The sequence below is a fragment of the Neopsephotus bourkii genome, unplaced genomic scaffold (genome assembly GCF_033783945.1).
Source record: "Neopsephotus bourkii isolate Nb327-2 ecotype Australia unplaced genomic scaffold, CSIRO-AGI_Nbou_v1 NB_272, whole genome shotgun sequence".
NCBI lineage: Eukaryota > Metazoa > Chordata > Aves > Psittaciformes > Psittacidae > Neopsephotus > Neopsephotus bourkii.
In genome coordinates, this window is record NW_026900781.1 from 2813959 (window position 1) to 2841612 (window position 27654).

General features: G+C 40.0%; 1 protein-coding gene across 3 annotated transcripts in view; it reads left to right on the plus strand.

The window, feature by feature from the left end:
* Positions 1 to 5573: 5573 nt before the first annotated feature.
* Positions 5574 to 27654, plus strand: part of DCDC2 (doublecortin domain containing 2) — a 55973-nt gene continuing 33892 nt past the window's right edge. Inside the window, exons 1-5 of one of the 3 annotated variants that reach the window (XM_061346388.1) lie at positions 5574 to 5665; positions 6172 to 6729; positions 11757 to 11808; positions 25512 to 25588; positions 25701 to 25832. In XM_061346388.1, coding sequence (XP_061202372.1) covers positions 6437 to 6729; positions 11757 to 11808; positions 25512 to 25588; positions 25701 to 25832 — 554 coding nt within the window. In that variant the 5' untranslated portion in view covers positions 5574 to 5665; positions 6172 to 6436. Of the gene's footprint in view, positions 5666 to 5775; positions 6730 to 11756; positions 11809 to 25511; positions 25589 to 25700; positions 25833 to 27654 lie in introns of those variants that run through there. The other 2 variants (XM_061346389.1, XM_061346387.1) reach the window with 2 other exon arrangements.

Sequence of the window (27654 nt, forward strand, 5' to 3'; positions counted from 1 at the left end):
ACAGCTTTCAGGCTAACTTTCAAACTAGGCTTGAAGACCAACTTACAGATTCTTCTCCTGAAGCGCTTTGGCAACATATCAAAAATAGCATCCTGCAGTCCTCCGTAGAATCCATTGGGCTGTCCTCAAAGAAAAACAAAGACTGGTTTGACGATAGCAACCAGGAGGTCCAGGAATTGCTGACAAAAAAGAGATCTGCTCATCAAGCACACCTCGCTCAGCCACTCTGCCATGTAAGAAAAGCAGCCTTTCGTCTTGCATGTAGCAAACTCCAACAGAAACTTAGAGACATCCAGAACAAGTGGTGGCTGAACCTAGCAGAAAAGACTCAACTATGTGCAGATTTGGGTGACCACAGAGGATTCTATGAGGCACTGAAGGCAGTGTATGGACCCACATTTCAGGTTCAAAGCCCCTTACTTAGTGCAGATGGCCAAACGCTTCTTACAGATAAAATCTCCATCCTGAATCGTTGGTCTGAACATTTTCAAACCCTCTTTAGTGCTAATCGTGTAGTCCAAGGCGAAGGAATCCAGCACATTCTGCAACATCCGGTGAAAAACAAATTGGATTTAGCCCCTACCATGTGAGAGACTCTTAAGGCCATACAGCAGGTGAAAACTGGCAAGGCAGTTGGGGTTGATGGAGTCCCACTTGAAATATGGAAGCACAGAGGCCAAGCACTTCATGCTAAATTTCACGAGCTAGTTGTGTGCTGTTGGGAACAAGGCAAACACCATCAGACTTTCGTGACGCAATCATCGTCACTCTGTATAAGAAAAAAGGTGTCAAGTCAGACTGCTCAAGCTACCGCGGTATAACTCTGCTCTCCATTGCTGGTAAAATTATTGCAAGAATACTATTGAACAGACTGGTACCTGCTATCGCAGAAGAACTTCTACCTGAAAGTCGGTGTGGTTTCAGAGTTAATAGAAGTACCACAGACATGATATTTGTTCTCAGACAACTGCAAGAAAATTGTAGAGAACAGAATAAGGGGTTATATGTAACTTTCGTTGACCTCACCAAAGCTTTTGACACTGTGAGCAGAAAAAGCCTGTGACTGATCTTGGAACGATTAGGTTGTCCCCCCAGGTTCCTCAAAATGATTATGCTGTTCCATGAGGATCAGCAAGGCCAAGTCAGGTATGGCGATGCACTCTCTGAGCCTTTCCCAATAACCAATGGTGTGAAACAAGGTTGCGTTCTCGCACCGACCTTATTCACAATCTTCTTCAGCATGATGCTCCAAAGGGCTACAGCAGACCTCGACGAACAAGACGGCATTTATATTTGATATCATACCAATGGTAGCCTATTCAATCTAAGGCGACTGAAGGCCCACACTAAGACCCCAAATCATCTTGTCTGTGAACTGCTTTTTGCTGATGATGCCGCCCTTGTTGCCCACACAGAAGCAGCTCTGCAGCGTTTAACATCTTGCTTTGTGGAGGCGGCTGAGGTTTTTGGGCTGGAAGTCAGCTTGAAGAAGACAGTAGTCCTCTACCAACCTGCACCGCAAGAAGATTATCGCCATCCCCACATTGCCATTGGCGAGTCAGAGCTTAAGACAGTTCAGCAGTTCAGCTATCTGGGAAGCATCATTTCCTCAGATGCCACTGAGGAAATGCCACTATTGACAAAGAGATAGACAACAGAATAGCAAAGGCATATAGAGCCTTAGGAAAACTCCTTAAATGAGTCTGGTGTAATAAACACCTGAAGAAAAGTACAAAGATCAGTGTCTATAGAGCCATCGTCTACTCTTTTATATGTGTCTGAATCATGGGTCATCTACCGTCATCACCTGTGACTCCTCGAACGCTTTCATCAGCGCTGCCTCCGTACAATTCTAAACATCCATTGGACTGACTATGTGTCTAATGTCACTGTCCTTGAACAGGCAGGGGTCACCAGCATCGAGGCCATATTGCTGAAATTGCAGCTGCGCTGGGCAGGGCACGTCTCTAGGATGAAGGATCACCGCCTCCCCAAGATCGTGTTTTACGGTGAACTTGCCACCGGTAGCCGCAAGAGAGGTGCCCCAAAGAAGAGATATAAGGACTCCCTGAAACAATACCTTAGCCTTGGCCATATTGACTACCATCAGTGGTCCACATTGGCCTCCAATCGAGAGACTTGGAGGCACACCATAGATAATGCCGTCGACTCCTTTGAGAGCTCACAAAGAACTAGTTTCGAGGAGAAAAGACAATGCAGAAAGAATCACACCCCACCTGTACCACCCAAGGAGACCTTCTGCTGTGCTTTTTGTAGCCGGTTTTGCCTATCCCACATTGGCCTTCTTAGTCATCAGCACGCTTGTAGTAAGCATGGGTAAAGCCCTTCCCAAATCTTTGTTCGCAAAGTCAAGCCATGAAATGATGATGATGATGGGCAATGATTGCACTTAGGCAAGACAAAAAACATGCTAACCTTGGAAATACTCTGGGTTTGTTTTTTGTTCCTATCACTGAAGAAAATTAAATGTTTCATTCTGAAAAGACTTGTGTGAGGTAATGGGCCCATTGTGCACTAGACAGTCATGGTTGCTTTTCAGGGGCTGAATTTCAAAGTGGTGCCTTAAGAATAGGAAAACAGTGAGATTCCACTGCAGCACAAGTAAGAGGACAGAGGGCAGAAAGGCAAGCAGCTGAATTTGAGAGATGAAGTCCTTATGAGGCACTGCTATCAGCTATGGAAAGCTTAAACTATGGGGAAGATTCTGCATTGCAATTCTGCAAAGGATTTGTAACGTGCTCCTAGTTTTGGACAAAGATTTTGCCCACCAGTTCCAGGCTGCTTTAAGTCTCTGGTATCATTCAGGGGATGTTTCATTGCAGTACAAAAAAGTGATTGTAAACAGTATGGCTATAGGTAAAGACCAACAGTATTCTGGAGTAACACAAATGTCAAAACGGATGCATAAGTAAAATCCTCACTGGCTTATACCTATGCCAAAGACAATGTGTAATTGGCCTAAGATCACCTTAAGTGGTAAAATCTGGCACAAAATAGTAGACAAATAGTTGGCATATCATTACTTGACTGCAGAGTGGTGTGAAGGTCATCAGCATTTTTGGTTTTTAAACATAAGCATATTTTTAATGTATTTTTTCATTTCAGGTTGCAACAGATCATGCAGTGTTATGCAGTATTAATTTGCAGATGGTAAATGTTTGGCTCTCCCCTTTACTAGACAGAAGCAAACCAGCAGCAAGTAGAGAAATTTAACTGTTAACCAGTAACAGCATATTTGACTTCCCTCACCCTGAAATTGCTTTCTGTAATGCTTAACTGCCCAGTTGTAACTCACAGCAGGGGGGTAATTTTCCCATCAAAGGAAGCAAGATAAAAGGGAAGAAAAATTCTTTCCATCACATGTGTTAAAATCCATTTGGAAGAATAATCATTACTGTACACTAAGCAATTCCAGGTAAGAAGATCTAGACCAGTTCTAGTCTTGCAACAACCAGTGGGGAAATGGGGCTGTTAAAGGAATTCAGTTTGAATTTAAGGTGTTTTCTGTTTATTTTCTCTCAGGTTTCACGGCTTCTTGTACCCAAGCTGTGGCAAAAATCCAGTGGAACCAAAGTCTCTGTATTTCATTATGCAGCTTCCTGGAAAGAGCAAAGCAGATAGCATTAAAAAGTATGGCCAAAAGGCATGTCCCAAGCATGCCTAAAGTGTTGTCAAGTAAACAAAACTGATCTGTAGTCAGAATTTTGGTGGTCTGGACACACCAGAGACTCATCTGTACATTGAGTAAGCCTGTAAGACCCATTCTTGATTGATTTTTTACAAATTTTATTAATCTGAGATTAAACAGGTCTACTATTCTGATAATGCAATATCCAAAATTACTTCTCAAACACTGGACAACCTGGAGATGTTTGGCTGACAATTAGCAAGAAAATGCAGCTTCAAGTGGATCATTTGTTTGCAAAGTTTTTTTAATAGTTTTAAGATTAAAATGGTATGATTTCATGATCCAATATATTTATCTATGAAACCTAAGGAAGTCTTTTGATGATGGCAGCCATTGGATCTGGTTCTTAATAGGTATAAAAATGTACTTTTTATACCTGCTATAGCATACCTACTATGTAGAATTATAGAAATTGACTAAAGAAAGACTGCAACATAATCTCATTTGACTTTACATCATGTTCTTTGAATCAGGTATGTTACTTTACATTTTGTTGCCCACATTTATGTTTTGTTAAACAACAACATTTGCCTATTTTTTTTCTGTTTCATTTTGTTGATGTATTTTTGTTTAAAATAAATTGTGCCCGAGGATATTCTTCTGATTTATCAGGCTACTGTTCATATTGTATTTCAAATTGATCTTGGTTTAGTAGGGCAAATCATTGCTGAGTCTTATTAACTGAAATTTTCCAGACAGAATTGCAGGTTTGGGCCAGCTCAGCAGGAGTGATATTACTTCTTGTGACTGATCCTGGATGCTTAAGAGAACAAATTATAGCAGACTTACTCAACCAAAGAATAACAGGAGTACTGAAAAGCCTTCAAATATTCCAATGAAAATAGTGAAATAAAATTACCCAGACACAGGGGGAGTGCATCTTAGTTCTGTGTTACAAGCAAATTTTGCCCATTCAGATGGTAGAATCGGAAAAAAGCACCCCCGCAGTGTCCACAACATTTACATATCATCTCAAAAAGATGTTCAGAGGACATAATGTTAGTTGGCATATTAAAAAAGTCAAAACAACAGAATAATTGTCTGCAAATGTATGCAATTAATTTGTATGGTCAAAGAACCTAATTTCAACCCCACTGGTTTTTAGTCCCCGGCAAAATCATGACCCAGCTTTATTTCTGAGTAGCAGGAAGTGTAAACAGCAAATAGCAACAGGTGACCTGCAGCAAAGATCCAATTTTCAGGAGGGATTTTTAGTAACTGGCAAGAAGTAAAGAAAGAATAACAGCAAGTATGACTTTTTAGTGGTTCGTCTGCTTCATGCATGGACCTTCCTGCACACCCAAGTGGGAATCGTTAGATGTTAATCATGAACCAAAGGCAATTATCAGGCACCAAGTAACTAAATCTCCAGTGGAGAAAGCATGTGTCAGATTCAGCAAGGGAATACGCAGAAGCAGCCAGGGCAGAGCGCCTGAAGCAGTCACTCGTGTTGTAGAAACTGCCTTTTTGCTGGCGGCTGAGCCTTGCCCTTACCTCCACGCCAGGGCACCTGCCTAGCGTTTTCGTTACCTTGACCTAAAAAATCTAGTAAAAGTCTGTTTTATTCTGGAGAAGGAAATAAGTGACCCCAAGAAGAGCCGGCTAGACGTGAATGAAATAACATGGTTTTTACCCCTTCCTTCTCCTCTGCCGGCCGCGGCTGCAGCCTGACACCGCCCAACTTCAGGCCCATCGCGGCGGGGCCAGGGACCGTCAGGGACAGACTTGCGGGTGGTTAATCCCGTACTCACCCCTGCGGCGGCGCGGGGGTCTGTTACCGGCGGTTAACGGCGCTTACCGGCCACTCGCCTGTGTGGAGCCGCCATCTCACGGCAGCTCCGCCTCGCTGGACCCGGCCACCGTTATTCTCCCTGCCCGGGCTCACTGCGGGAGCGCTAAGCCGGCTCAAGGTTTCACCTCCGCCGCCGCTCCCCGCTGAGGGCAGTTCAGTGGCCGGTACTTTCCCCTGTGGCGGCGAGACCCACCGCGCTGCAGCGCCTGAGCTGCTAGGGAGGAGGAGGAGGAGGCAGAGGGGGGACTATCCCCTCTCGCTCAGGTGTGGGGCCCTTGGTCCGTTTACGCTCTGCCTGTATTGCCCCCGCGTCCTTCGCCGTGCCTCTAGACACAACGCCTCCTCGTTCTCCTTCCCCCCAGCCACCGCGCGGTGAATAACTGAGCAGTGCTTTGTGCGGTGGCTCTGGGTCCGTCAGGCTCCTAACAGGCTGTCGCCTGGCTGGGCAAGGGGGAGGACGAACCAACGCGGGATAAATTTCTTCGCGGAAACCAGGGTGACAGCGGCAAGTCGCTTCCCGTAATGGCAAGGCTGGAGGATAAATACCCTGGGAAGCCGTAGGTCCCCTGCAGTCCATTTTCCACCTGTGTTGGACCTACCTCCATGCAATGTTGTTTTGGGTTTTTTTGCCTGGGTTAGTGTAATCGGCGTTAACCTCCCCAGGTGCCAGGGACCAGCAGGAGCTGGTTGCCAAGTAAGAGCCGCTCTCGAGAGGCTGAGCTGAGCTGTGCCGCAAGCCCTGGGGAGGCTGTGGTCCCTCCCCGCGGCGCCGGGCTCCCTCCTCTGCCTCCTTGGAGGTGGGCCCTGGTGCCCAGGCCTGGCCTGGGTGTGTGCGCTTCACCCCGCTGTCAGGGCAGAGGTGAGAGGGTTGCTCGAGCAGGAGCCTTCTCCTGAATAAACTGGTGCAGGCATCAGGAGGACTGAAGCCATCGAGCATGACTAGTACTGGCACAAAGGGGTCGTGGCTCTCGCAGCCGACGGTGAAGAGCTTGCTGGTATATCGGAACGGGGACCCTTTCTTCCCAGGGCACCGCATTGTCATCAGTGAGAAGAAAGTGTCCAACTTTGAGGTGTTCCTGAAAGAGGTGACAGCTGGGGTGAAGGCACCCTTCGGAGCTGTGCGTAACATCTATACCCCCCGGGGTGGGCATCGTGTCCGGCAGCTGGAGGAGCTTCGAAGTGGAGAGCAATATGTGGCTGGTGGCAGGGAAGCCTTCAAAAAACTCAAGTGAGTGACTAAAAAGTAATATCAGATTATGTGTGGAACTTGAATATCGGGATTTGGGATTTGGTGCTATGGTGTTACTTCAGAAGGCTCCCACCCCCTTTATTAGGCATTGCAGAATGAGGACTTAAATGACTGCAACCCAAGGCAAAAGGAAAGGTGCTTGTAACATAAAACTGCACAAGAGCTGCAAGCCACAGAAAGGCTGCTGTAACCATCAGTAACATAGTGCCATTCCCTTGACATGACGGTAGAAAAGGAGAAACAGCCTTTTAACTTGAAGGACATGCAGCAATGGCATGATGTTGTGATATGTGTGCTTAACTGAGGGGTGAGTGGTAAGAGGGAAAACGCTGCAGAAAGGTGGAGTCTTGACAGTCCTGCTGTGAAGCTTATGAGCCTGGGAATTTAATTCCCAGCACTTTCTTGCTTGTTTTATAAAGTCTAAACAATTCTACCTAGCTATCCACCTCTCCATTACTTCTGTTCATTTTGGGTAGTTATATAGACTTTTTATGAGCAGAATATCTGGGTCCCTCCTGTTATTTAAAAGATGACTGTTTGCTTTCTCTTCCCTCCCTTGATATCAAGAATTGGGATGACAGTTTCTCTGTTTTCTAATCAGTGACTGGGATGGTATCATGGAAGAGATCTGGGCTTTCAGGTGTGATTCCTGAGTGGCTCTGCATGTGATCAGTAATGGTTCTTAATTCTGGCAGTGAATTTCTTTGTGGGCGTTTTTCTTACAGTTGAATTAAACAAAACAAAACAAAGCAAAACAAACAACAAAATCTCTAACAGTCCCTTTCTGAAGGTGGTTAGGAATTTATATGCTAAACTAGCAGCTTTATGGGACCTTGCTCATCTTGGTTTTGCAGAGATCAAGACACTACTTCTTCCAGGACAGCTCATGATGTTTCAGGAGAAAACTGTAATGATCAGGATTTCTATCAGCACTCTTACCATTTTTGTCACTGCCTGCTTCTGAACTTTTATTGAAGCTTCTTGCACTTCAGTGGCAAAGCAAGAGAGAAGGATGTGACAGGCTAAATATAAGTCCCTTTCCCTCTGTACTGTCTTCCATGTCAAATGCGGTGTTCATTTCTCAAGAAAGATCTACCGTATCTTTTTGGTATTAAATGCTGTGATTCTGTGGATAGCTTAAAGTTGTTAGCTGTCAGCACATCATGTTTCACCTCCCTAAATGTATTTTATGTACAACAGACAGGCTAAATGTAAGTAAGTGTTTGGCATTAGCATGCACTGTGTAGAGGACTGAGCACTCTGGATTTATTTTGGGTGGGAAAAAGCATTCCTTTTTGTCTTGTTATGTTTTATGGTCAGAGTTTTATGGTGAGAGCTTTTCAGACTTTTATGGCTCCAACATCAAACAATATAGCTAAGAATTTAAGGTCACCAAAGAGAATACCTTAAGAAAAGCTAACCTAAAGGACTTGTTAAGAGGAGGTTGGTTTGTATATCCCTTGATAGAATGCCATAGACCTGTACTGTAGGGAGGATAAATGGGGTGACTTGAGATCTTTCCCATCCTTCTGTTCAAAGTCAGAGTTCTTCACTATTAGTATTTATTTATTTATATAGTGCTGTAAATGTTGACAGTGCTATTACCAGCATTATTTATGACAGGATGAAGGGCTTAATGTTGATCTTGTTCTTAACTGCGTTGTAGACAGAATGATAATGAGGGAGACATCCAGAAAAGTCAGAGGAGAGGATGGATTAATCAAAGGGGACAGTTTTCTGAAAGGTATTGAAGGAATTAAAGAGTGTATGTCTCTGTATGTGTCACAGGCAAAGATAAAAGCTGTTGCAGCTGCAAGAGACCGGAGCATCTGCCCTAAAGGATCTGCCTCTGGTCTGACAGCAACAAGAAGTTTGTACATTATTTTTTTTCCCCAGTGTTGCTTATTGAACACATTCATGCTGTGATAGACTGAACTCTGGAATGGTGGTTTGTGCCACTTATGTTAGGGAATGTAATGGAAAGGAGAGAATATCCAAGGAGAAGCAGAAGCTGAAAATGCCATTGCTCCACTTCAAGCAGTACATTTGTTTCTCCTCACATGTCTTACACTGAGAAATGAACCTTTTTCTTCCCTGTCTGCAGTGATTTCTAGTCTAAACTTTGCTCTCCTTTAACACTCATTCAAAGCACTGAATTGTAACATCTTTAGATGTAATATATATATTTAGATGAAATATACCTTTGAAGGGATGTAGTCAATGTAAGCTGCTGATATGTTTCATATTTAAATAAAGTAATTGGCATTTAAACATTTGCTGTTTTATCACTGACTTGGATAGTCATTGAGTGGAAGTGTCTCTGCTTTCTTAGCAAGTGGATATACTTTGGTTAACTTTTTGATCTAGAATTTTTTTGAATGCCGTTATCACACGAAAAGCCTTTGGCACTGTCTAAACCTTTTCTCATTCATGGATCTCTGAAATTTGACAGCTGAATACCCAGACCTCTGCATAGCAAATTTAAGCCTTTGCTTATATATTTGCTCTTCTTTGTCACTTTTCTTAGTTCTCCTCAAACTAATTCACTGGTGCCAGAGAACAAGAACCATGGTCAGCAGCTTCTTTCTTTTTAGTCTTGTAAGCTTTAAGACTTTTGTTTGTTTGTTTGTTTGTTTGTGGTGGGGTTTTTGTTTGTTTGGTTTTGGGGTTTTTCTTTTGGGGGGGGAGTTTGTTCCTTTGGAGAAACTTGCAATAGTTGGTTTTGTTTGTTTTTGTTTTTTAAACATGAGGTTTCCACACTTTGTTTTTAAATATTGTCCTGTGTTGCTACATTTACCTTTTCCATACCACAGAATCATAGAATAGTTAGGGTTGGAAAGGACCTTAAGATCATCAAATTCCAACCCCCCTGCCATGGGCAGGGACACCTCACACTAAGCCTTGTCACCCAAGGCTCTGTCCAACCTGGCTTTGAACACCGCCAGGGATGGAGCATTCACAACATCCTTGGGCAACCTATTCCAGTGCCTCACCACCCTCACAGTAAAGAACTTCCTCCTTATATCCAATCTAAACTTGTTAAGTTTTAACCCATTACCCCTTGTCCTGTCACTGCAGTCCCTAATGAAAGAGTCCATTCCCAGCATCCTTATAGGCCCCCTTCAGATACTGGAAGGCTGCAATGAGGTCTCCACACAGCCTTCTCTTCTTCAGGCTGAACAGCCCCAACTTTCTCAGCCTGTCTTCATATGGGAGGTGCTCCAGCTCCCGATCATCCTCATGACCCTCCTCTGGACTTGTTCCAACAGTTCCGTGTCCTTTGTATGTTGAGGACACAAGAACTGCACACAATACTCCAAGTGAGGTCTCACAAGAGCAAATAAAAGGGCAGGATCACCTCCTTTAACCTGCTGGTCACACTCCTTTTGATGCAGCCCAGGATACGGTTGGCTTTCTGGGCTGCAAGCGCACACTGAAGACGGCTCATGTTCATTTTCTCATCAACCAACACCCCAAGTCCTTCTCCGCAGGGCTGCTCTGAATCTCTTCTTTGCCCAACCTGTAGCTGTGCCACATCATTGACATGCACTTTCAAGCATTGCCTCGAAGCCTTGCTGTGTCTCACTGTCCTTGCACACTCAAGCCTTAAAATCCCTGTGTCCGTTTTGTGGTTCCTTGGTAGACAATTGCCATTCTTTCAAAGAATTCCTTCTTCCTTGCTTCTACACCTTTGTTCAGGTCCCATGAATTGTCAACTTTGACCAGGCAGGAAAGTTTCCTCTATCAAACAAATCTTATCCCAGCCATTAACTATAGAACATGACATTACTTGAGGGCTGCAGATGTGTTACAAAAGATTTTTTTGGTGAGCTTACACTGTGGCTTGCACCTGACATTCCCAGATAGGATCTTCTAGCCTTAAAAGCCTGGCAAAGCACTTGGGGTTTCTCACTGAAAGTTGGAATAGGGAGAAACTCTAACAAATGCCTATCACCCTAATGTTGAGTTAGATGATCCCAGCATAGAACAGATGCCCCAGTCATGGTTTGTTGTTTTTTTTTTCCCTCACGTTCAGTTCTTGGTAGAAGGTGCTGAAAGGTGCTGCTGTACTAAGTTGTAATTGCCCATGAAGGTATATTTTCCTACAGCACTGGGAACTGAAAATATCTTGCAGTACTGGAAGGTCCTGAGAGCTGCATTCATAAGAAGAACCTCTTTCCTGGCTCTCAGAGTGCTGACACGGGAAAGGAGTTAACATAGCCTGGGTACCTGGACAGTTGCCTGTTTGCCAGTCTGTGGGTTACTCATGCTTAAAGGCTTATTTAATTCCCTTTCATAGGAAAGGCAGCACACAGCTAATCCATCACTGTGTGTTTTAACTAACAGGTCTGTGTTAATGCACTGTTTTTGCGGAAATATGTATTCTGAAGGAGAGCAGTTTTGTTCAAATAGAGGTATTTTGTTTTCTTGTCCAGTTGAGGCTTGTATTTTCTTTATTCACAAGATAATTGTTCAGATGATATTGGTTCATCACCATCATGAGAAACCGGGATATACAGTGTTCAGATGTATCCATGTCCTGTTGAAACACAGCTGTAGATCCTTTTAAACTTTAGCAGGTGCAATGGGTTAAATTTGGGCATGGAGGAAAGCTTTAAATGTATCAGAGACTTAATGCGAGAAACTGAGAAGCAAGATGCTGAGCTTGAAAACTCTTGTAAGTTGATAGTGTGCTGAGATTTGTTGATGCACATCACAATAATATATGAGCTTCTTTATGACATGGGGGTTATTGGTGGTCTGTACTAACCACCAGTGACTTGAAAGTAGATGATTGGTTCTCCCCTGTACTTTGTATTGGCCCAGGGAGCTAGCCTGCAGGTTTATAGTAACACTCCTTCATTAAAATCTTAAATTAGTTACTTTTTATGTTATTTTGAGGCATGATAAATTTTAAAAACTTTGTGCATGAAAAAAAGCAGAAATATTTGCATTGTGTAAGTTAAGTGCTTCTGTAAGTAATCAAAACTGTTTTCCTTTCGCAGCTATTTGAACATTGGAGAAACAAAGAAAAAACTTCCTGAAGTCAATAACGAGGTAGGATGTCTGAAATAATTAAGTAAACCTGCAGTTAATGTTGGTGACATGCCTGCATGTCTGATTTTTTGTATTTATTATGCTTAATAATAATAATACAATTATCGACCATTCTGAGCATATTATTTTAGTGATTATTACTCTGATTGCTCTGAGCATGATGCACTGATTGTCTTCTGCTCAGCTTTCTGAATTGCTACATCCAGTTAAAAATTTTCAGTAAAGAAAGCCTCTTGTCTTCATTGGATCTGGTCGTAAACCTAAGAGAGCTTTTTTTTTTTCCTCATGCAAAAAAGATGGTGGGAGTGGAAATTTTGGGAGTTTTGGACCAGCAATTTTTTTTCAAAATCTGGTATTTTTTTCTGGAGTAGGGATATTTTTGTTTGAAAAAATGACAGTTGAAATACTTTTCCCAGTCACTGACACTGTAAGTTATAAACTTCTAACAAGTCCTAGTCCATAGCTCACCTATGCTGTCTTCAACAGTGCTATGCTGTAGTCTGAGGGGGCAACTGCAGGCTTCAAAACACACTGTATGTGGGGTTTTGTGAGATGTGTGACTCTGCATTATTTTTGCTGTTTTATTGTATATGGGAGCAATGATTCCCAACAAACATTTGAATTGCAGCTTCTGCCTGGCAGGAAGCATCAGCTCACTTTTTTTTTCCAGTTTCTTTCACCTTGTGCTGACATGCCACACTTCCAGCAATTTAATGGCTTGTATAGTGGATGTTTTCAGAGAGTAGGACACCTTGTACTAGAAGACCGTCAAAACTTATAGTGCCCTAATGACATTTACTGTGATACTCAGATATTTCTGATTCAGAGGCTATGAAATATGACATCTGCGTTTTATAATTGGTCATAACTTTGTAGCTCATACTTTTTCCCGAGTTTATTTATGCAATTGACCAGAACATTGTAGAGATAGTTTTGTTGTTTCTGTGTAGCCATTCATGTTTCTCTGTTGCTTGGGTCTTTTTTACAAAGAAAAAGGAACAATTTTTTTAAACTGGGAAAAGCTAATTAAACACTGATGAGTCAGCAGGATGATACTTTGTTGCTGATGTATATTTATTGAGCAGCTGTCCTTCACATAAAGCTCTATTTAAGCTTTCCCATGACATTTATTCATAAATTCAATTTTTGACCCCCAGCATTTTCTTCTTCTTCCACTCCTGAGTCTTTTTTGACCAAGTTTTATGATTCTTAATGAAACTATTTAATTGCAGTGTGCACAGGCAGAGAATAAAATTATTATCTCACTTAATTATGATCTAAGTAAGGTATTATAATTGGGGGAGGGGGGAAGGAATGGTAAAATGTTTGTACTTAGTAGTATTGCACTTTTCTGAACCTTCAACACAGGAAACATAGTTCTGAACCAAAAAACATACCTTTGGGTGCATGTCTGGTCTTCAGTATTTTTTTGGAATACTTGGATGTGTGTGTAGGACTATATTTTATATTAAAACAGTATTTGGGTGAAAAAGAAAATTATTTTTACATATCTAGAACAAGAAAAATAGCTTGAGGAAGTTGCTTCTAATTACCTCCAAAAATGCAGTGGTTTGGATTCACTATTATGTGTGAATCTCATTGATAATGTGCAGTGTGACTAACTGCATGTGCCCTTGCTGAGAAGATAGTTGTCTTTATGGAAGGCTTTAGCTAAATCTCCTGATACTGCCAGTTATCAGTACAATAGGCTTGCTACTTGAAGGCTAGTTTTAAGACTGACTGTTTTGCAGCATATCCTTAGAAGATTCTCGATACAATACAAATTCTGTGCAGCTGGAGAAGTAGTTGTAGAAGTTGTGGGTTTTTTACTTACAGGTGAGAGAGGCTTCTATTGTTTCTTCTGGAATCATTGTTCATTGTAAATTATTTTAATATTTTCAGCCATCTCTCCAGCCTTTGAAGTAAACTAGTACAAACCATCTATTATCTCAGCTTTCATTCTTCGTGTTTGTCTTATGTTTGCAATCTCCAGTCTCTGTGGAGAACTTAACTCCCCGTGTTGACTTTAACTTTATGTGATCGATTTATTTGGGCAAAGGAGTCATAAAAATGAAATGAAACCTAGTAATAGTCTACCAATTTTTATCTGGGATTATGAGTAACACAAATGTTTTCATGCCCTAATCGTTTAGTCCTAAGAATGAACTTTCAGTGGGCTGGTAACAGAAGTTTTCATGTCTAAGTATATTTATGTTAAAATGATGTGAGGAAGCAAGTTCTGTTTTGTTTTATTTTGTTTTGGTTTTTTTTCAGGCATTCACTTAGAAATAAAAAAACCCTAGATGTGCTTTAGGACCAGGAGGGGCAGCAGTTTTGTCTTTGATTCTGTCAGATTTTCATCAACAAACAAACAAACAAACAAAAATCATGTTTTTCCTTGAAGCCTTGTAGCAGTCATTGATGCTCTAGCCCACAAAGGTATTTTGCTTTTGTAAGGCCTTATTTTAAATCGAATTTCAGCAATAAAATCCTCCCTGTTTGTTTCATTAAAAGCCGCATCTCTCTCTTCTCACTGCTACATTGTTATGTGCACTGGACACTTCCTTGCCTGCTTGTACTTTTTTTCACCTTAGCAATAGCAGCAGCAGCACAGCAGTTTAGGCCCTGCATTCTCTGGTGGCTTTAACATCAGATTGATGTGCCACTCAGCTGATTTTCACAGTGACAGAAATTCACTTCACTAGGAGGGCTCATGACAGTCAGAAGGGTGAGCTGTGCCTCATGAAGAGGGAGAAAGAAAAGATGAAATCAGAGCTAAAGGCAGTGAGTAGCTGCCACTGTGAAGAGTGAAAGAGTGCCTGTATTGGCAAATCTGTATCTGGCTCAAGTGTTTTCCTGACATGGCAATGCTCTTTCCCCTGTGTTTTGCTGTTTATCCCAGCAAATAAGTGATGACGTGTCTCTTGCACTGTGGTAGTTGTTCTGTATGGAAGGCTGGAACAAGTTTTCTAGGAAAAGTCTAATTTTTCAATTTCTATTTGGTTCTTTGCAACAAGGTGGTTCCGTAGAATTGTCACATCCCATCTTAGTTTAGACTTTTTGGAGAGAGAGCAGGGGTAGAGAATAAGTTCACATTTCAGTCTTCTTTTCAACCAGACACAGCAGTAAGGGTAAAAGAGGACACTTGTTCTAGAAGCATGGGAAAACTGTGTCAGTCTCAGCAGATGGCCTGGCTCTTGGCTATTTTAAATCCTCTGACAGAGCCCTCACACTATAATAATATGTCTCAAAACTTTTTACAGTTATGTTACTTGTACAGAAAGTAGTAAGAAGATTTCTTTCTGACTCAAGCTAAAGCTTCGATGCAAACTATTCCTCAGGTATTTTTTCATCCATCGCTTATTTTGGCAACTGAGCTTGTTTTGCAAGAGAGATCCCTTTTGTACTGAAGGTGATCTGCAAGTACAAAATGATGCGCTTGTGGAATCTAACAATTAATCTCTTGAGGAAGTATGGACCAACAGACCTACCATTTGTTTATTATTATAAGCTTAATTGTTTGTAAAAGGTATTGAACATTATTTTCCCATTATAAATTATTTCCCATTATAAATTATTCCCATTATTTATGTGTAAAACGGACATTTATATTTCTCTAGGCACTATACCTGATCTAGATGGTCTCTCCCTGTGCACTCCAAAAGATGTCATTTTACTTGTCACTGGGGCTGAGTAAGCTGCTGAAGAATTAGCTGAGCTTTTGTATGTGCAAATCCTGTAGGCAACTCTTTGTTTGAGATTTTTTGTGTCACAAAATGGTTCAGCTGAAACCTCCTTCCTTTTTTGACTTCTTGTGACGAAGGTTTTTGAACACATTGAACTAAAAAGTCTTTGCAATGAGTTATTACTATAAAGGCAAAGAATTGCAATCACCAAAGAAAAGCAGAGGCATTTTGATATTGAAGAGCCAGTCTTTTGCAAACAAAATAAAAAGGGAACCTTACAGTGTACGAAACAGCATCTATTATCGAAAGTTCATAGTAGGCCTGTATTAAGCTGCTTTACTGATCCATAAAGATAGATTTGGCCTTGGTTGAGAGCAGACAGATTTTCTTAGGTAGTAAAAACATTAAGTTTTTGGTCTGCACTTCACTTTTTCCTCTGGGATTCTAGGACAAGGTAATTTCATGGCAAACTCTGACACAAGTATTTTTTGTGCTGCTCAAGATTCATTGTCATTTGTGTTCCGCTTGGATTTTTTTACCAACTTTAAATTTATGAAGTTATTTGAGAGAACTCTACTTACGTCTTACCCAATGTAAGGCACATTAAGATTTATCTCTATACTGTATAGAGATAAGGATGGTGTAGACTCTTTTCCTTAGGTCCTGCACTGTTGCCTATGATGTTTAAACAATGAAAACAACCTGCTCCACAATTTTAGAACACTTGCTGACCTACAGTGCATTTCTAGCATTATCCATCAATTGGGAATGGCTGTAGGGCAGTAAGTATGAAAACAGACATTGCAAGAGCTGCTTGGTTGTAGGCCAAATGTGTGGCTGGTTGAGGAAGGGTTGCTTTTCTCAGTTCTTAGAACGGTGGGTTCATTCCAGGATGCTGTCATTTAGCATTACAAGTATGGCTCTTAGACTGTCAGATTTGGTGATATGCGTCAGGGACTCCGGTGTGAGGGATGCAGTAGGGGACTCTCTGCCCACTGCCCACCAGTTCTTGCCCTACTTTTCCAGTTCCTGATTCTTCCCATGTTCAGCCTGGGTACATTTCTTGTGCTATGATTGGCTCACATTGCAGTAGTTTTGTCTTGGTCCCATTTTTTCAGTGATTCATTACTTTTTTTTCACTGTTTTACGTAAATGCATTTTACTGTTCCGTAACTCTATTTCAGCTTCAGCTCACACCATGACAAGGGGGTGTGAGGTGGAAAATACAATGTTTGAGACTTGGTAGCTCGGAACTTACCATCACAATTAAAAAAAAAAAAAAAGCATTTGAGATGTTGCTGTGAAAGTATTTTAAGGAGCTGCAATTTCTCTGTCTCCTGCTGCTCCTCCATATTTTAAAATTCATTTAGTATAATTTATGACAATTGTTACTTCTGCATCCTTTATGCTCATCTTGATTGCTAGAAGTGGAGTCACCACTCACCTGTCAGCAGTGATATGATTGGATTAATTTGTAAAAATTGAATTTTGGAAGTTTATAATATTTTCTCAATTTTAGAAATTCTTGTGGTATGTTTATGTTGATATACCTTGTCTTTAGCATACTTGCATATTTTTTCCTAGTATATTCTCATGAAAAATCCCAGTATTTATAATTATATTGTTTACTTCAAACCTAGCATTTATCATATCTGACAAATAATGTGCATGTCTAATCATAAGAAAAAGCTTTTAATTTTTCAGTGGGTGTAATCTTGATTTACTTTTAACGTTGGATTAGAAATGGCTCACTGAGACTTTCTCTGTGTAGGAGAAAGTCTCGTGAGGGTGAGAGAGTGCCTGAACAGATATCAGAAATGATCCCAGCATGTTCAAATTACAGCCACTTTATGTCAAAATAATCTATCTTCACAGGATATTTTTTCCTCATTCCTTCCTAAGACTTAGAAACAAACAGGACCTGTGCTACTCAGAATTACTGTATACAAAATACTTGTATGACTGGAAATAAATATAATATAAAGGTCCACTCATATTCTTATGCTGATATGCAAAACTAAACCCTCTTGCTATTCCATATCTAACCAGTTTGGTTTCTTCTACTGCTGGTGTCACAGGCTCAGTAAGGAATTTCTCATTTTCTGATGCTGAATTAATTAGGAATTCTACTGTAAGCATAGTTTCGGGAATAAGACTGTCAAAAGGTGAAGATAAAAAAAAGGAGATATATGTCTTTAATCTCCTGAGCAGCATATTTAATCCTTAAATTTTATATGTCATTGTTTGGTACTTAGTATCCTAGTAACATAATTAGCACAACAAGGCATACAAAACAAATACTCATCCTGATACCAGGAGGAATCGGAAGAACTGACCAGACATCCAGTTAAAACGTAAGCTGTCTCCTAATAGGGCCTATGAATTAATAGGATTTCTCTTTATATCATTCTGTATACCTGAATTGTGCAATTTTGAATATTCTGATTATCAGCTTGCTTACAGATGGATTTAATGGATTTTGGAGCAACAGAAAGACTTGGAGAGGCTTTGGTTCTACAGCTTTGGTTCACTGGAGAATTTCATGGTCTATATTGAGTTTTTTATGAAACTTGAAAGTTGGTCTCTTCCTTGATTAACACAGCGGCCTTGTTCTGTAGGGTAACTGCTCTTTCTGGTCTGTGAAGAGTCTGGAAGGGAAGAGCTGCCAGTACTGAAGCTTCTAATGAGGCATGTTAGTCTCATTAAAACTAGTTGCTGCATATTGCATTGACCTATTGGAAACTTTAACAACTGATATCTTTGATTAAAAATGATGAAAAAAATTGTTTTTTAGGGCTGCTTTTTGTTCTTCAGCTGTCATTGTTCACAGGTTCACAGATTCAGGCCTTTCTGAGCAGCTATGAAGGCTAGAGGCTTCTTTTTGATTTAAATGAGTCTAAGGAATTGCAAAAAATAGACAGAATTGTCAGTATTCTGTCAGTGACAGAAAGGAGTTTCAAGATCTATTTTGCTTGAATAAAATCTGCATTATTGATGCCATCGTTGTGTGTGTTGTCAGGAGTGCAGGATATAGATAACATCATACAACTCAGAGAAGAAATAGGAGAGATTCTTGGGATCCAGAAGCAACATGGGTGTGATCAGTCTTGGAGCACTGCACAGTCTAAGTGCCTGCGCAGATAAGGCCATGCCATTGTCTGATTTATCTCAGCTGAAGATCTGGCCTCTAGTCCAGTGCCCCAAAACAATGATGGATCCCAAGAGAAGCATTTGTCTTTTCAGGGCTTAGCTGGATGTGGTGAGACTTATCCCCAGATGCACAAGGGATGTGAACTCAATATCACTTACCATAGTTGAAAAGGAGCACAATTCGCTTTGGAGGGGAACAGAGTGGCTTTAAACACTTCGTGAATGTTGTAGGAGTTTTGAGGTCTAAAAGGCTCCCTGAGTCTGTACATGGCCATTTGTTCCGGCATAGTTGTCCTAACATAGTTAATTTTGTAGAATCACGGAAGAGTTTGGGTTGGAAGGGACCTTAAAGATCATCTAGTTTCAACCCCCCTGCCACAGGCAGGGACACCTTCCACTAGAGCAGGTTGCTCCAAACCCCATCCAACCTGGCCTTGAACACTGCCAGGAATGGGGCAGCCACAGCTTCTCTGGGCAACCTGTGCCAGGGCCTCAGCACCCTCACAGTGAATAATTTTTTTCTACTGTCTAATTTAAATCTAAATTTCTGGCTTATCTATGCTGTGTGTGGGCTGATAAGTCTGTGTACTGCGGGTGGCGTTGTGACCTATTTATGTAAGCTTAGAAATACATTCAGCTAATAACAGTTTCAATGGTGCTTTGTGTCCACACCAGTGGAAAGGCTAGTAGTCTCTTGCTCAAGGCTGTTCTATACTATCCAGTGTACCATCTAGCAATGCAAAGTAGACAGGGGAATGTAGATTACCCAGCTTAATTACTATGTAAGGATAACTAATGGTTTTGTACTGACCAAACACCTCAGTGACTCTGCATCTTCTGTCCAAGTGTATGAAAATGCCCATTAAAAAAAAAAAAGTTGTGTTTCTATGTAATAGATATTTCCTGTGTTGTAATAGCTTTAGAAAACTTATCATTCTAATTTGCTTTTGATCACTGAACCTTGAACATTCCTTTCTTTTACATCACAGTGTGGTGATAGTGTGTATAAATAGGGTTTTGGTTCTTTTGACCCCAGTTCTACCCTAAGGGAATGCAAATATTTGTTCTCAATTTTTCTGAGCACATTGATTAACAGACCATTGTAACAAACTGGCAAATCCATGGCTCATTGCATGAGCTGATAAATTTGGAATGTGACATTGTGTTGAAATACTTAAAAAGAAAAGGTTAGTTATAAACTGATGTAATGAGTGAGATGTTCATAGCACCCAAGACTATATTAATACAGCAAGAAGAAAGAGCAAGTCTTAAACCTGTATAAATCAAACCAGCATATAGTGTCTGGTTCAGGGAGGTTATGTTTTTTTTACTGTTGTTTTGCTGCCATCCAGAATAGCTTTATAAATATGTGTAAACCTGTAAATCTTGGAGTTGCTCAGTTACTACCTTTGATGGGAGACACTTCTGGGAAGAAAAGGAAAGAAATCATAGTCATACCAATTCTTAGCTCTGGATAACTAGCCTGTGTCCTCATGGTAGCCTGTGAATGTGCTCCCAGACCTCTGTATTTAGCATGTCTCTGATATACAATGGAGGGGGAAAAAAAAAAGAAAAAAAGCTAAGAGTAATACGTTTCTGTTTAAAACTATTCTCAAGTGATAAATTGATCTTTTTAGAAACTAAATAAGCAGCATTTTCAGAGAACAATGAAAATACTTTTTAATGAACTGTATACTGTTCTGATAGACAAGGACTGATTCTCTGAAGTGTCCTATGCCTCTTGCAAGTCCCAAGTAGCCAACAGGAGGTTGGATAGTTTGCTGGGTCTGTCCCACTTTCCAGTCTATATTTGAATGATAAGTGTGAAAAGGATAATGTAGCAGTCATAGAAGCAAAAACTTTATGCATTGGGATCAAATAATAGGTTCATACCAATCAAAACAAATACATAATTTTGCTACATCTTCATTTTAGGATTGTGTTTTTTACTTTTTACTGGTTAACACATTTCTGAACAAAGAAGTAAAAAATATTCTTTTTTATCTGTATTTCAAGCCAGTGTGTGGGTTACTTTGTCTTTGCTGAGCAGTCCCCACATTCTTAATGGTGATTTTCCTGTAAAGCTGTGTATGTAACATTCTCTTCCCACTGGTATTTAGAGAATTGCATGAGCAAAAGCCCATCGATAGTGTTCTAAAAAGGAGTAACGCGTTTTTTGTAGATCTTCAGTCCTTCGTGTGGTCAGCTGGACCACGTAAACATAATAGATATTTTTGTATGAAAGTTATATTAAGTTGGTGTATATATGTATGCATGCACACACTTTATATACATACATAGACAAGGATATGCACACACTAATTCAAACGGTTTTCTTACAAAAGCTGTTTTTCATATGTGTACATATAATAGTATACCTCAGGTAATTTTGTTTTGTTTTTTTTCCCCACAGTCAACAGTGGAAGATGTAAGTACCCTGAAGTATATCGTGCAATATGTTGTATGCGTTTGCTAAGTGTTTTGTCTGTGTTTGTTAAATTTTATGCATATTGAGCAAATTTTTTTAGCGTAAGTGAAAAATATAGTGAATATTGTTATAAAGCAGCTGTGAGGTTGCGGATTTTTTTTTACCATATTTCAGTTAGATGCTGATCTGCATCTTGGATTTTTATTTTCAAAGGAATGTTAGAAGGTACTCAGCAGCAGCTAACATTCAGCGACACAAGTTCAACCACAGTGAATTCCAGCTGAAGAGGAAAGCTGGGCTCTAAGAGACTCTTTGTAAAATGTATTCTGAAATTTGAGTATTTACAGAGATCTCAAACACTGCAGATTGATCCCCACTCCCAGAATCTAGCCTGTGTTGAGTTTAGCTGCTTTGTTTTTCCCAGACTCTGCAAGGTGCTTTGCAAAATTATTTGACAGGTAGTAACTCCTCTCTGAAGCAAGGATCATCCACACTGCTGTTGGGGTAAGAGGCACTGTGGAAAACAACAACAAATTCATTGTATAATAGAATGGTAAAAATCATGGTAGTGTTGAGTGTCTGTGATCCCATGGTGTATTTCCAACTGTTTTTAGCTCTTTGTTGCACTGCAAATTCTTATCTGATTTCTTGTCCCCACCTTAAAGTCCCCTCTGAGTTTCAAGTAATATAATGCTTTCTCCTTCCTCCCTTAAATACTTTGTGTTGCTGCTGTATGTTATTGTGTAATAACTCAGATGAGTCTCCTGTCACAAATCATGAAATGTTGGCAGCATTTGTGAGGAGGATATGGAAGCTGCCCTTGAATGGGTCTTTTCAAACAAACTGAAAATGTACAAAATTCAAAGATAAAATCATAATGGGGCCAGACCATTGATTAATGTACAATTGCTGACGTAAATGGGAAGGTGCTGATTTATATCGGCTGAGAATGTGGCTGGTGAAATTAAAAGAAAATGAAGGGCTTAGGGGGCTAGTGATGCTGGTCTGTTAATGTAAGCACAAACTTTTCACCCAAGACCACATCGCTGTTAATATGTAACTCTTCAGTGCCAGAGGGGTCAGGCTATTCCAGACACTGCAGCGCTGTGGTACCTCCTACAAAGGAAATAGGAGCAGAAGCATGAATTCTTTAATTAAGTCCTCGGTCAGGTCTTCTCCTTTGGGGGTTTGGCATAACTCCATGTACTTCAAAAGGATGAGACTGATTTACAGTGGCTAGGCGCTTGGTCTTTTATTAATGTGTATTTCTGTACATTGAAATTATGTGGCTTTTCATAACCATAAATAATTTAACATTAGTCTGGCATAAATTGTTCTAAATTCTAAGAGGTAGTAACTTGAAGGCTGTGCCAGAAAACCCCAAACCAAACTAAAAGCAACAAAACCCCCCAAAACCAGCAGGACAGTCACATTAATTAGAAGGGTGTATAGAGTGCAGGGGTTTGTTTGTTGGTTTGTTTTCAATCACAGTGCTGTGTACAAATAGCCAAACTGTTTTTTAAACAAGTGGCTTTAGAGCAGGCTAGAGTTGCTTGTGCTGAGTTTTTTGCTTTTGTGCTTGGAGAGCTTGATATACTATTCTGTAGCCAGAACATACTTTGGGTATCTGTAAGTGCTCTCTTGTGCATTGAGGAATACTATACTATACTATGTGGCAGTTACTTGCATGTTCGCACACTTGCCAGCTTCAAAATTAGAAATGTTTTAACCAGCTCATTTGCAGTGCCCTGTGCAAGCACTTTCCTCTGTTTATTGTTTTATTGTGTTTTGTTTTTTATTTTTCTTATAATCGATGTATTTATTTCCTCCTTTCTTCTCTCTCATTTGTAGCATCAGTGTTGTCCCTGTGTTCTGGATGAGTATAAAGAGTTTATATATCTTTTTGCCCCCTGAAAGCAGATCAGGTGTAAAATGTACCTTCAGAAGCCAAGCAGTCCCAAAGACACTAGTTACCCCTCATCTTCCAGACAAACAATAGCCTAAACAGCAGCTTGAGAGCATGTGGACCCCAAGAGCAGTACATTCGTCCTTGCTATTCATGTTGGGTGTGGCAAAAAACTCTTCAATGCTCTGTGCCACTGTGGTCCAGCATCTGCTTAATTCCAGGCTACTCTGTTCCAAGCTCCCAGAAACTGAGGTCTGGTCTATGCACTGTGATAAATACTTGTGGGTGTTTTAATAGTGTCATAGTCACCTTAGAGTTTCTATGCACTGATTTTTGTGGTGTTAGATTAGCAAATGTAATATTTGACTAATGTATTCTTTTCACCTTTTAAGACAGTTACATTTGATTTAAAAATGCTTAGCAAAACAACACAAAATTGTGTTTTATTTTGGTTTAGGCCATGCTTAGGTAGAAAAAACAAATATTGTCTCTGCCCAAGCTAGTCCCATCTTACAGTCACCTGAAGTTTACTTGTTCAAGAACAGGGCTGGCTTGTTAGACCACAGAAGGCTGATAGAAATATTAATGCTCTTTGATAGATTAACCCAAAAGAGAGACTTGTCAGAAAGCTGATGCCACAGTAGCTATTACTGGGAGAAATACAATCCTTTGAATAATAAATGAGCACTTAACGTGCCAAGTTGCTTGTTTTCTCAGGGGCCGGGTGATTGGACTGCATGCAATAACATGATGGCCTTCTTAGGAGCCTACCTTAGAGTTAATGGTTTAATCAACTTGTAAGAACAACTAAATAATTGGGTACACATGGGAGTATCCTAAAGAACTCCTTCATACTTAGTGAATGCTTTCTAACTAGTTTCAGTAAAGTGTGGATCATTGGAACCTGAGTGTTGCAGGCTGGATCAGAGAACTTAATTTGATGGACTGTTTGGAGCATGTGAGAGCTTGAGCATAGGTATCAAGAGTGTAAGTATGGATGAGGAATCAACCTTTAGAAAAAGCAATGTGAGGCTTTACTAGTTATATACTGAATAACTTATAGGGGATTAGCCTGACAATCTAGGAGCTATGCAGAAAGGTGTATGGCCAGCCAAAGTTAAGTCATTCCTGGCTTGGATGCAACCTCTGTTTGGAGTCTGAATGTTAGGACCTGATACTATGGAAGTAAATCAGTATTGCGTTGCACTTCAGTAGCATACTTTTAAGAAAGTTACCTTATCTTTTCTGTTTTCTGAAGCTTTCTATTACTTTGCTTATGTTGGGCAAATAACCTTGATGGATGACAGCACCGATAGAAATGTTTTCAGAAGTTGCAGCTTAAGATATGTTTTCTTTTTCTTCCTAGAGACTCAATAAATTTTCATTTCTAATTTTGGTGATTTAAGTGACATGTTATACTCTGAAAAATGTGCTTTAAATGTATCTGCAAGAATGGCTGAGCTCCTAAATTATTTGCCAGTTGCAAAAAAATTTCTTTGCTTCCCCTAATGAGATGTATTATAGCAACCTCTTACTCTCCTCTTGCTCTCTTTCCAAGCTTGTAGTAGTAGGTGTGAATCTTCCACCTGATTCAGAGCACATTGGAATTAACAGCAAGTCTATGAATTGCAATTGCCTTAGGCATTAAGGCATAGCATACGTACAGTCTGGCACAAAATTTCTCATTGTATGAGGCCAAGACAAACATATATCTGTGAAATAATTATTAAGGAGTAAATACACTACCTAGTAAATTGTTTGAATAAAGGAAAGGTCCACTAACATTGTTGGCACTATGTGGCAGTAACATTTTTCTTGCTGTATCTCCTCTTGTAGAAGACCTACCTGATTGGTCTCAATACAGTGTCTCCTCAAAGTAATATAGTGAATAATGCTGCAAATAGCCTATGTTTTATTCTGAGGGCTGAAAATCTGCAGTTCACTTCACTTGTAAGTCATCACCCTTAAATAAGCATACTATTCAGCAACCTTTATAAATGTCTGATAGATTTGGATGAAAAGACCTGTACAAACGGAAAAGTACTTATTACATAATAAGTACTTTTATTATTATAACATAATTTTTATTATTACATACTAGCAGAGAGACCTATAGATGACATTTATGGTTAAAAAGAGAAGTCGGTTTAGTTGCTTGGACCATGGTTATGAGCAGTAAAGACTAAGAAAACAAAAACAGTGTTTGGAAGTGTTGCTTTGGGTCTCTAGCAACAACAACTGAGAAGTCACCAAAGATGTCCATAAGATCATAACCTCTCTGTGGGAATCATACATTGTGCCATGTTGCACTGTGGTGTACTATGCTGTGATTGATCTCCAACATGTATATAAACCTGCAGCAGTAATTACGTATGCTGTGTGTAGAAGGTAAAGCTGGAAGGGAATAAAATTTGTGGTTTAAAAACAGGAGCGTCTTTCTGCAAATATGCTGCCTCCCTTGCTAGTGGTGTTTGAGGCAAACTCTTTCCTAATGTGAAGATCGAATAATTTCTAATTCTTTTTTTCCTTGCAGGTCAAGCCTGTTACTCACAGTCGAATCACTGTGTCAGCACGGTTTCGAAAACCACTCCAGGAGCCCTACACTATTTTGTAAGTAGAATTTTCAGTTAGTGAACTGCCATTTCAGGGCCGGGGGTGGTGGCATCTTAAGTAGTTTTGTTTAAAATGCTCCTCTAAATTATTTTACTTTGCTTTATTTCAGCCTGATTGCTAATGGAGACCTCATTAGCCCTGTAGTACGCCTCCTCATTCCCAGGAAAACACTGAATCACTGGGATCATATTCTTGAAATGGTTACAGGAAAAGTTACCATCAGAAGTGGGGCTGTTCACAGGTATCAGGAAGCTGACTATTTGCAAGATACGTTTGATTTGTGTAGATCTATTTTTTTCAACTCCATAGGTAGATATAATGGATCATTTCTGCTTCATGGGAATTTCCACTATAAGAAAATTAAAATACATGTAGAAGTCACAAAATGGAATATATTGACTCCAGGCAACCTTCATGTTTCATTTCAACTGCTATTTGAAAATGCAAATAACTCAACTTGTTTCAACTGTTATTTCTTGATTAAATATTTAGTTAGCAGGCATTTTATAATGTTTGGAATTAATAATTAAGTTAAAGGTCAGAATAAATAAATGAATATGATAAAGTTGGTGAAGAAGTTTGTAATGTGCAATAATCAGTGCTATCCATATTTCCTTTTAATTTTGGTATTTAAAATCATTGGGGCAAAAATAAAATCAAGAAAAATGCTATAGAGTCTTTGGTTTTTGAAGACCTGTGATATGACTAGGATGTGCCTTATACTCAGCCAGCTCAGCCTTGTAATAAGAGCCAAGGCCAAAGTTGGAGTTGGGAGTTCGCCAGTTCTAGTATTTCAGCTGGGCTGAGTTGTGTTCTCCCAGGAGCAGGAATTGAGCTCTTGGATAGGTAAGTTTTAGTCCCTTGAGGCTCTCTAAATAAGCTCTCTAAAGTAGTGTAAGGTAGCTGTTGCAAGTTTTAGAAGAAAATGATATATACAGTTTCCATGACAAACTGTTCATGTTGTATAAATGGGCTGCCAAGGTGTGTACAGGCAAATTATTGACATTCCAGTGCTACCCCATGAGGAGCACATTACAGAAGTCCATTCCTCAGATGGGAAAGAGCCTTCTGTAGAAAATCATTCTTCACAGCTTACACAGTGTCTGAGGCTAAGCTTGCAAAATCTTTCTCAACCCAGTGAAGATAAGGTAGTCTTTAAATTCTTGTGACTGGTTTCCCAGAGCCGATCTTGATGAAGGTCATGCTATCTGTTGACTGTCAGCTCTTGCCTAATTTTTCCTCAGCCCTGCATTTCTTTGCTCCTATTATTTGGCTACTTAGCACTTTTACTTGCAGCTAACTAAACTTACACACATGTTGCAGCTTTCTGGATCTGATTCTCAGCTGGTATAGCTCAGAAGTGAGCAAGGTGACAGTGGTTTACAGCATACCAATTTTTTCTGCTCTTATGTTGTTTAGTGATTTAAAAGCCTTTCACATTTTATTCTCATTACTTGATGTCACTCTTTGGTGAAACTGTATGATGTACATGAAAGCAGAAATCATTCTGTACATAGCTAGGATTGCTTTTTAGAAGTTCCCTTCAGTGCTCAGATTTAATCCTTTAAAATAAGATAATGTGTATGACATTTTGAATTATTTAATGTTTTCCTTTTTCTGGTTTTCTATTAACTGAGTTTTCATTTTATTTTTCCTAAAAATGCTAGGAATACATATTAAATATGTTAGTAAAGTGATCATTGTTCTTTAATAAGTTACACATTAATTGCTGGGGTTTGCTGAAGCTATGTAAGCATTAGGGGAGTTCCTGTAAGACCACTGATGCTGAGAAGATATAATTTCTCATTAAAGAAGCGTAAGTGGAAGTACAAGAACCTGCATTATGTACATGGCAGTTTTTCTTTTCCATGTTATTAAAGGACATATAAAGCTTCCAAGTCTTACAGTTTCACATGTAGCTTTTTTGAAAAAAACAAATATTGTTCATCTGCATTAGAATAGGGTTGTAAGTAAGAAATGACAAAGTAGCTTTTCTGCTTGTCAGATTGTGCATGGGGATGGGGTAGAGCAACCTGATGGGCAGGTACCTGGTGCATTGGCAA